Below are 11,083 nucleotides of genomic sequence, written 5' to 3' on the forward strand. Positions count from 1 at the left end.
AAAACCAAATCAGAATAAGAGACATCAAAAGTTAAAAATGGTGTAAAAGACTTAAAGGGGAGTTGCATACCTCTTGTTCTACCCTGGTCTTGAGCATAACGACTTCACTTTTGAGCTCAACATTCTCACTTTATAGCCCAACATTCTCACTTTTAAGCTCAATATTTTCCTCCTTAAGTCCAGCAGTTCTCATCTCCTATACCGAGAAAGTGGTCATCAGAAACATAAGAAAGAACAGGGAAAAGGCACAAAGGGGGGACCAAAGCAGCAAAAACAGAAAAAGGGGGAAGCACTGGGAAAGCGAACTTTCCAAAGATGCAAAATGCTCCTGAAGACTCTGCAACTGAGCTTGAAGCATCATACTCTCATTATTCTAACATGAGCAAAAAAAAAAAGTGAAAAAAGTAGAGAGAGCTCAAAAGAAAAGGCAAATGAAGATACAGAAGCAAGAAACCAAGAAAGTACCTTAGAAGGTGGCTCGAAGCCAAAAGCATCCAAAAAAGGATAATCCTCCAAAGTAAGAGGCATACCCTCTAAGTCAAATGAAAGATCTTCTTGCATAGGACAAGGTTGATTGAGAGTGAGATGATCAGGGACTCATTAAGAATGATCACCCCTTGACTCCTAAGGAGTAGGTTGTCCTCCTCCTGAAACTTGAAGGACTAGTGGACCCAAGTAGACCCTCGAAAACCAAGCTAAGTAGGCAGAAGTGACACTCATACCATGAGGTCTTCGGATAAAAGTCCGCTTAAGCAACAGTGACATCTAGGCAGCGAAGTACTCTGCTCCTATCATTTTGTAGTCCATCAGTAGAGGCTTGTACTCAATCGGGGCAGGCACATCCTGAACTCTCTGTAGTTGTTGACTAAAGTGGTTTTAACAATACCAGTCTAACCACCGTTCACAAAAAAAGTAGGCAGGGGCATTGGGCTAACATTCATCGATCTCCAGCCATGGCATCATCCTCTTGGGTATAGGGGCACCAATGCACCTGTAGGGACAGAAAAATGATATTGAGAATGTATAAATAAAAGGGAAAGAAAAATAAGAGTGACTCAACACATACAACTCAAGGATCCATAGAATCAATATGGCGCTTATATGTCTCCCGAGAAGCCATCAAGGGAATCATCCACCAATGTCGAATGTATGGATATAAATGATGAGACCCCAACTCTGGAACGCCACTTAGAGGAAGATATAAAGAACCCTAGATCTGTCCAGAGAAAAATCAAAATAAAAAAGAATGCAGAGGAAAGATATTAGGGAAAGAGTGTCAAAAGAAACATACCTCAAGAATCAGAGCACAACCCACAAGTCAATTGTAGGTCTTTCAAAGAACATATTATATCAAACACCGGTCGTACTCCTAGACGCGCTCCAAAAAATGGTTGAACCATCCGTTTGTATGGGTCACATCGACATTAGGGAAAAGAACCCCGCCCAGCAAGAAAAGGATATAAGCTAAGGCCCTATGATGAGGATCTCGAAGGGTACCATCTAGATCTGCAGGCTCTGCATATGTATCACGAAGCCATCCAAGATGAATCTTTTCACCAGAACCAGAAGGGTGTCTTGTTTTAATTTTCCTTGTTTTAAAGAATGAATATTAATACACATTGATCTGTTTTACATATTCGAGTGTCTCCACAGTCAAAATTGGGCTATGGAGATCAAAAAACTTGTCTTGGCTTTACCTTTCTCTCGGGCAAAGAACGATCTAAACTCGTAAGCAACATCCCCCATAATTTCAAAAGGATTTCATCAAATCCGGGTAAGTTTTGTTTTTTCTCATTCAAAAAAATTTATAGACACAACGATTCATGGACTCGAGGACATATGACTAGGATTTGACTCGAAAGTTTAATTTTTTTTCAAAACAGTGACACGAGGATACAATTTTTTTTTCAATAAAAACTATTTTTTAATGTTTTAACATTGGAAATAACTTCTTTTTCTATGACATAGCTTCCTAAGTGTTTTCCTTTTGTTTGTTTCTTGTTTTCTTGTCCATTTTTTACACACTCTCAATATCTCTTACAAAATGAATCCCACTTCATGCTTTATGCTACTTTTTAACACACACTTCCTTTCCATGCATCACTTTCTATATTCATTTTGATTCTTGGTAATTATAGTGTATATACACAAACATGTGTTTATATATTCTTGTTCTTTTTATGGATAGTTATTTAAACGAAAAATGACTGTACTATATAACAAATTTGACATGCTTTACCAAATGTCTCATAAATTTTGAAATTTGTTTGATGTCCAATTTCGCAAGTTCTCAACTTTTTTAGGACCTTCTTACCCTTATCACGAGTGGATCTTTTGACTTTTGCATGTTACATCTCAATGCTCTTCTGATCTCGCTTAAACTCATTAAAAACAAAATTTGCATGATATTTTTGCATAAATCACGAATTTCACACAATATACAATGCAAAAATAACTATTTTACATTCCAACAAAGTAGATTCGCATAATGAATGTGTGCATCTTCTTTGCACCCCCATGTAAAATTCCACGACACTTCTTTCGCAACCCCATGCAAAATTATGAATTCCATGACATTACTTGTGAAAATCCCTTGTGAATTTCGTCAAGAGTTGTGCATTGGTGGTATCAAAAGTTTACTTTCGATAAGAAATTCATGAAAAGTTTGTGAAATTCATGGACTTTCGCATGCTGTTGACTTTAAGCAATGTGAGATTATGTTTTAGCGTGCAAATTTACTTATATATAGGCGATTAGAGTGTGAATTTCATCAAGAGTTTCGCATTGGTTATTGCAAAATTTCTTAAATGTTTGCGAAATACTTGAAAGGTTTGTGAAAATTGTGAAGTTTTGCATAAGGTGGCGCAAAATTCTTTTTCAGCATGAGAATTTCACGAGTATTAAAAGCGATATTTCATTTATTAAAACTTTTTATGTGCCACCCAGGACTATTTTTGCATAACATAGGGTTCTAGTGGTCCCCCCACCAAATTTTTTGGTGACTATTTTCGGTGAATATTTTTTGTGAAACATTTGAAGGAAATCCGCACAATTCAATCTTCAATTCAAACATATTTTAAACTTTATTTCAAATTGAGATTTTTTCTGTTATTACATAATTTAATCTTAAATTCAAACACACTTCAAACTTCATTTCAAACTCAAGATTTTCCTGTTATATACAAAATTCAAACTTCATTTCAACACAGTCACCTTTATATATAATTCAATGTTTATTTCAACATAACATAGTCACATGTTATATAATTCAATTTTCAATTCAAACTTATTTCAAACTTCAATTCAACAAACGAACACCTGTTATATACACAATTCAATCTTCAATTCAAACATATTTTAAACTTCATTTCAATAAAGTGTCACATATTATATACACATTTCAAACTTTATTTCAACATATTCACCTACTATATATGCAGTTCAATCTTCATTTCAAACTTCAATTCAACAAAGTGTCACTTGTTATATACACAATTCAATCTTCATTTCAAATAACATCAAACACACATGCATATCAAACACACATCAATCACACAGGCATATACGATTTAAACTATTTAAATTATTAAACAATAATTAAATTATAATTTTATTTACAATAATATATATAATAAAGTTTAATGTTTTTTCTATTTTACAAAACAGTCTAAAAATATGCAATTACTGTTCATATTACTTAAGGCACGATAGTAACTTCTTGTTGACCTTATCTATGTTTTTTATAAGGTCAGTTTGACTTTGTAGCATGGTGTCCTTTGATTTAAGCAACTCCCTTAGTTTGCCAACTTCTTTCATTAAAATTGTCACCTCTACATCTTCTCTAATAACATTTTTTCTTGTGTGCTTCAGACTCCATGCCCCAACTTCCTCCTCCATGGATGAGTTGTCGATGTTTTTCCTACCATCATACCAGTTTTCAAGTTTAAATTCAAACAACGTCGGATAATTCTTTTTTTAATCCTTGAAAGTGTCATGGACAGTTTTGCTTATTACACCAGGGTGACGGGGTGGTTACTAAACAAAACCAAATTAATAGACCTATATGTTGGCTAGTTGGTGCTTAACTTTATTTATGTTGTGCAACCAAATATCCTTTCTCGTGTGGCCCTTTACTACTACAACAACATCATGTTTATCTTCATCCACTATGTCTACATAAAAGAAACATGTTATCTACGATAACATTTCATTCATGGTTGGTTCTATATCGCATTATAGATAAAAACGTAAGAAATTGTTTCAAGAATACTTACATGTATAGTGGTCATCTTGCGCAAAATTGCAATGCAAGCTTCCCTGCTATATGATGGCCCAACCCTCTTTGATCATTCCTACCATCATGGTTGTGACTCACTTTACATTACAATATGAGAAAATTTAAGAAAATTGTCATATCTCAGGGACCTTTGAATGGATATGTACTCCCATATCCAAGCCTGCAAGGATCAATGCAATGATTAATACAAATTAACATATAATATAGTACAACAACAATTTCTACATAATGTTTTAGTATAAATCAAAGTTAAAGAAAAATAAAAGAATGAATACCTACAACAACACCAAATTTTCAACGATGTATTTTTTGTCATTCCCGCACTCATTCAAACTTGCATATAGACGTGCAAGTGCGGCGGCTCCCTATTCATACTCATTGGTGTGATCCAATGAGTGCAACTTTTTCAAGTATCACGATCCATGGATTGTCTTTCCATCAGTGTCGATGAATAAACATATGCCAAAAAGTTATAGCAAGAATGCTCTCACTTTTATGTCCAGACTATAAATGCCCTTCCCAATAAAATTGAGTAGCTTCGCACTCGAACTTTGTGAAATGGTAGGGTCATAGTGGCTCATCAACCATCCTAACTTAAGCATGTTACCTTCGAATGCATCCTCCACCTCTTCTAGGAGCACTTGATGCAAGTGCTTGAAATCTTTTCACCGATGTCCAGTGACTGGCTCACCATAGCACTTAAATAAGATGATTCGTGCCACATCCTCAAATGTAATGGTCAACTCAATTCTTACGAATTAGAATGTGTATGTTGATGTATTCTAGAACTAGATAATGGACTCTTGACTAGTAATCTACAGTGTAATCTTCAAGAACTTTTGAAAATGCATCTGATTTAGCCAATCATTCGTGTTCTTTGTTAGTGCTTGAAACTAGTAGAATTGGTGCATATGGGGTATTGGACCCTCCGAATCTTCGTGGATCCTGCATACACAAACCAATATAACATCTTAAAGATTGAAATATAAGATTTAATCAACTTGTCTATAACCTAAAAGCATGCTTACACACAAATGGAGAAAAGTACCTCTATACGAGAATCAGACCTTGTTGGTCATTGTGACCTCTTCCTCGGAGCATGTACTATCTCCAATCCTTGGGGAGGAGAAACCTCCTGTGCACTCTCCAGCTCAACCTCACTCTCCTCCACTTCCTGCAGACCCTCGACAACTGCCTCAACTTTTGAGCCCTTACTCTCCTCCACTTCTGGACCTTTATTCTCCTCTACTTTTCAGCCTACCCGTGCACCCTCCCCTTACTGAGGTAGCTCCTCCACCTTCATATATGATATTTTTTCTCTATTCTCTATCTCGCCTTTGTCACTGCAGGTAGCTGCATCTCTAGCTTGATCTAGTTAAGGATTAAGGTTAGCAACAACCTCAGGATGAACTAATGGTTCAAACTTCTTCACCAATGGGTCTCCCTCTTTCGATGCTTTTGAGATAGGAAACATTATTTTGACTACAATCTTGTCAGCCTTTTTGCAATTTCAATCTCATTTTTGGGCCATTTTGATACTGCTAGTTGTTGTTTTGTTGAAAGTGCTAGCAATTGCTAGGTTGAGCAAAAAATTCTATTGTCCAGCTTGATGAGAGTGTATTTTTTTAGCATTACATCTGACACTCATATTTTTTGCCATGGAGCAGGCTCCTTCTCTACCCAGAGGGCAAACTTATTATATATTTCAATATAAGAAATATGACCTACTATATAAGGACATCAAGTACTTAAGGTTGTGTGTTTGAAGTATACTTTTACTCTTTTTGGCAAGCCTATTGTAAGTTGTGTGTTTTTTTTTTTCTTTGATATCATATTGCAATATTCAAAATAAGAAATTCTTATAATAATAGAAATGTGGAATAGTCTACTAAAATGCATCACAAACAATATTCAAACTTCTGACAATGTTGCAAAAAACCTAAAAAATGAACAAAAGAACAAACAAACGATGTTTCCAAGTATAATCAAATCAAGGATAGAGGCATACCAATGCTTAAGAAAATAAAGTGACAAACGAACACTCAAATGCAAATGTAAGAAACAAACAAAAGCAACATATTACAATGGATAATATACCTACAAAGATAACTCGAAACCATGCAAAGCAACTGACTCATGCCAATCTTTCATCATCTTTTTATCTATTCTTTGTCTCTCTCTCTCATACACATTTCATACATAAACACAGTTCTAGTGATTAGGGACAAAACACTAAGTGGCACAACAATTCTTAATTAAAAAATTGAACAATAAAAAAAAAATATTTATTCATTCTTTAACCAATGTATAGAAAATGACCTTATCGAAAGTTTAAAAAAGAATTTGATTCACCTGTAAAAAATGACCTTACCAAAAAAACTCGAAGGATTGGTTGAAATAGACACCAATAAAGTATCGTCGATGTGTATTTTGTTGTTGATGTGTGTTTTATCAGAAATAATCGTCAATTTTTTTGTTAGGTGGAAGAGGTTTAAGGGCCACTGGTTGGAGACCACAAGAACCCTAGGTTATACAAAAATAGCCCTAGGTTGTACATAAAAGGTTTTAAGAAATAAAACATTACTTTTAATGCGTGAAAATTTCTCATGCTAAAAAGGAATTTTGCATTGCCTCACGAGAAACTTCATGATTTATACAAACCTTTTAGGAATTTTGTAACCACCAACATGAAACTCTTGACGGAATTTGTACTATAATCGCCTATATATACTGGTAAAGTTGCATGCAAAACATAATTTTGCATTGCTTAAAGTCGACAACATGTCAAAGTATGTGAATTATGCAAAATTTTCATGAATTTTGCATCAAAAGTAGACTTTTGCAACCACCAACGCAAAACTATTAATGAGAGTTACAATTAAGAAATTTTCGCAAGAAGTGTCACAAAATTCATAATTCTGCACGAGGGTTGCAAAAGAAGCGAAGATAAATTTTGCATTGGGGTTGCAAGGCGAAGAAGATGCGCGTGTGTTCATTATGTGAATCTACTTTGTTTGGATATAAAGTAGTCATTTTTTATCATATATTGTGCAAAATTCATGATTTATGCATAAATTTTATGTGAATTTTATTTTTAATGAGATTTAGCCAGATCAGGAGAACGTTGCAACATAACACACAAAAATCAGGAGATCCTTTCGTGCTGAGAGTAAAAAAATCTTTAAAAAGTTAAGTACCTACAAAATTTAACATCCGACCCATTTTGAAATTTGTGAGGCATTTGAGAAAATTCGTCAAATTTGTGGTATAGTAAGATCATTTTTCGTTAAACTTTTAATCACTACGGCGATCAATGTGATTGCAGTCATTTAACAGGAAGACGAGAGTGTTTTTGGAAAGCCAGCTGCCAGCCCACAGCAATCAATCACCCATCGGGGCAGGAGGTAAAACTCGAAAAAATCAAGGGTACTATCGGTATCCCAAAATCCAAAAAACCCGTAGCGTCACATAATTGTCCCGTTTCCCTAACTTTGTGCTCTCCGAGTCTGTCAATGTCCGTGACCCACCCCCCCCGGAATATCACACACTCGCAGTACTGCAACAAGAAAAAGTCTGTTATACCCTTAGGAGCAGCCATAGTTTACTGACACCATCACGAGACCCGATGGCAATTCAGTAATTCGCGATAGGGAATAACTACCAGGTGTTGAAGACTTTTCAAGTTGGTGGGGCCCGCGCGAAAAGGCTGCATGTCTTTTAGGCGGGGAGGCTCGGATCCGAGCCTGGAGATCTTCCGAACCTGTTCGCCACGTGTCGGTCGACAAATGGCCTTGAACAAGTTAAAGGAAGATTTTCGGAATTTACTTTTGTTCCCCCTGAACACCAAGTCGATGGGGGGGGGGAGAGAGAGAAATATATATAATTAAAATTTTCTGAAAAAAAAACTATATTAACAAAATAATTCGAATTTATTTATTATTTACAGAAGTACCACTAATGTCGTCTTCAACCAGACCGTCCAAAATTAGGATCGACACTTGGTTGACCCTTCAATGGTTGATTTTAAAGACACCCTCCTGCACTTGCACAAAAGGGGTTAAAACGATTCATTTTTTAGGCTATGTCAAAAGAAAAAAAATAACTCTATCACCAGCTGCACTTTGACAGGCTTCTGGTGGATGAAATCCTTGAAGTTCTTGCTTACTTAGAATTACACTAAGCTTTGATCTTGTAACAAAGAAAGGCCACAGTCTTTTCTTTGTAGGTTTCGAACTTGTAACGTCCCGTCTACTTGCTGATGTTCAGCAGTCGCCTCTATCAGATAAGCAAAGTCGGTATGATCCGAATTGGAACAAATCGATCCATCTATAAAGTTATAAACATTGACTGAGGGCAGCTTCGTCAATTGAATCCCTACAAAGGAACTCGGGATATCAGTGTGGTTTTCTTACAAAGAAAAGGGTACATCGGTATATATGAAAGATATTGAAACATGAATAATCATAATTAATAATTAAGTAGATTAGAGAAAAAATGAAGGGGAAGAAGAAAAAAAGATATAAAATAAGGAGGTTGGGTTTGAAGGGTGAGGGGGAAAGAAGAAGGATTGAAGCATGACTGCAAATCTACTTATTCTGGCATATCCTCTCTCAAATCTACTTATTCTTGCATATCCTCTCTCTAAAACACCCTTGCGCCATTGTTGGTGAATGAGTAGGCCTGTACTTTTTCTCTTGGGGGGATTTTGATTGAGAGGAAGCGATCTTTTCATGGGCGAGTGGTGATTCCCTTCTCCTCGTCCCCTTCGCCGGCCGTTTTTCACGCCCTCTTTTACGAGAGAGAAGATTTGCACAAAGAAATGTTCCACGTTTCTGAGGTACGCTTGAAATGAAAGCAAATCTTGTCCTCTCCTTCGTTTTTCCATTTTTTTGGGCCCTCTCTCTCACAGGTTCTTTGTCTCTCAAACTCGTGAATTGTTTGGAGTTTGTGATTTAGATGTTCGAGATTTATGATGGAAAACGGTTTTTATTTGATGGGTTTTCAGTAAAAAAAATTCTTTGTTCTTTTTCTTGGTGATCGTTGTTTAGGTAGAGAGTTGGAAAGATGATTTTTTTTTCTCCTTTTTCTTCATGATTTTTACATCTCTTTTTTTTAGAAGATTTTTACATCTCTTTTACCATCTTTGGATTTTCATTTCTTCTTTTTTGGATTTTTTTGTTTTATAATTCTGAATAAAACTGAGTGAATTTTTGATAAAATCTTTCTGATGTTTTCAGCACCTCTCTCTCTCTCTCTCAGATTTTCCCATCTTTTTCTTTGCCTTTTCCTGTTCAGGAAAATCTCTGCGAGAATTCTCGTACGGTTCAACAGTTGTGCTGCCAATTTTGTCCTATTTTTTGTTTTTTTCAAAATCCAATTACTGTGCTCATCTTTATCTTCTCTCATTTTGAGAGAGAGAGAGAGAGAGAGAGACGTTTCCCTAAGCAAAAGCCGTCTTCTCCTTCTCCCTATTCTTAATTGGTTTGTTGTGAATGACTGAAATTGATTTTTACCCCAATCAAAATCTCTACCAAGAAGAGATTCTCATTTCTTCCTTGTTAGTTTGAATTATAAACTCTTGACAACCAATTATAAATAAATTATACTTATATTTTATGCATTTGCAGACCTGTTATTGAGCAAATTCTGTGGAAAGAATGGAGGGGGGCACCTATCCTAGCCCTGGTAATGCCACCCAATTTGATGGCAGGGTCCTTCAAACCTTTCAAAAGAGCTTTCTTCAGGTTCAGAACATTCTGGACCAGAACAGGCTACTGATCAACGAGATTAACCAAAATCATGAGTCAAGGATCCCTGATAATTTAAGCAGGAATGTTGGTTTGATCAGAGAGCTGAACAACAATATCCGGAGAGTCGTCGATCTTTATGCCGATCTTTCAAGCTCGTTCACTAAATCAATGGAGGCTTCTTCAGAAGGCGACTCGGCCGGAACCATGAAATCAGATGGGAAGCCTGGTCAAAAGAGAGTTAGGTCCGGGTGAAGCTCAGCTCTCTTCTGAAGATCCTATCATGGTGTATGCAGAAAGAAATTATTCAGGGATTGTATCTCCTTGGGCAGCTAACACTTTTATTTTATAGCACTCTGTACCAGTAGAACTTTTAGTGTGTTGCAGCATTTTGGGTCTCTCATGTTGATGTGTATTGTTACTCTGTCATCCAGAGGAAAAAGGACAGAAAATGATGAGAACTCTTACAATGAAAGTGTATGGAATGAAGAAGATATCCTTTGTTTCTGTACCAATGTTTTATCCATATTCTACTGTATTGAACTGCTGATTTGAAGCATTACTACTGTAGTAGCTCTTTGCATTTTCTTTTGGTTATAATAAAGTTGTAAAGTTTCTGCTGGAAAAAACACACCTTTCATCTGTTAAAATTGAGCTCCCCACCTTTTCTTGACACACAAAAGGATGAAATCTGATTTGGGTCTTTTTCAGTTTCTTCAATTCATGGATTCTGCAGTTATGTTCTCATGCCTTTCATCATCAGTGGAGGCTTCCCTTTTGCTCTTTCCCTCTGGGTGGGTTGTGTTTGAGGTGCATACTTTTCCACTGTTCTGCGTGGGAATCTTTTCTTTCTGAGGCATGATTCCCCTGCTCATGCTAGTGACGTGGGTAAAAGCAACTTGAGGAGAAATTATTTGCTTTTTGACCACCACTGTTCTCTTCTACCCAATGCTCATCTCTTAAAAGACCTGAAAGAAATGTCAGGTTGAGAAGGGAGGAAAGGGGGAAAAAAACAAAACAAAAGGCAATGAGAAAGGCA

At 36.2% G+C, this 11,083-nt stretch overlaps 1 protein-coding gene across 1 annotated transcript; it reads left to right on the plus strand.

Annotated features, from left to right (window-relative positions):
- Positions 1–8,995: 8,995 nt before the first annotated feature.
- Positions 8,996–10,603, plus strand: LOC149816517 (protein ELF4-LIKE 4-like). Its single transcript, XM_089987367.1, has 2 exons — positions 8,996–9,134; positions 9,925–10,603. Exon 2 carries the CDS (start codon positions 9,955–9,957, stop codon positions 10,297–10,299), a length of 345 nt encoding a protein of 114 aa, XP_089843493.1. The 5' UTR covers positions 8,996–9,134; positions 9,925–9,954; the 3' UTR covers positions 10,300–10,603.
- Positions 10,604–11,083: the final 480 nt, after the last annotated feature.

The sequence above is a fragment of the Nuphar pumila genome, chromosome 14, assembly GCF_984573655.1.
Source record: "Nuphar pumila chromosome 14, dmNupPumi1.hap1.1, whole genome shotgun sequence".
In the NCBI taxonomy this organism is placed as follows: Eukaryota; Viridiplantae; Streptophyta; class Magnoliopsida; order Nymphaeales; family Nymphaeaceae; genus Nuphar; species Nuphar pumila.

Coding starts and splice junctions, on each gene's coding strand:
- LOC149816517 (XM_089987367.1), top strand. CDS start 9,955: ATGGAGGGGGGCACCTATCCTAGCCCTGGTAATGCCACCCAATTTGAT.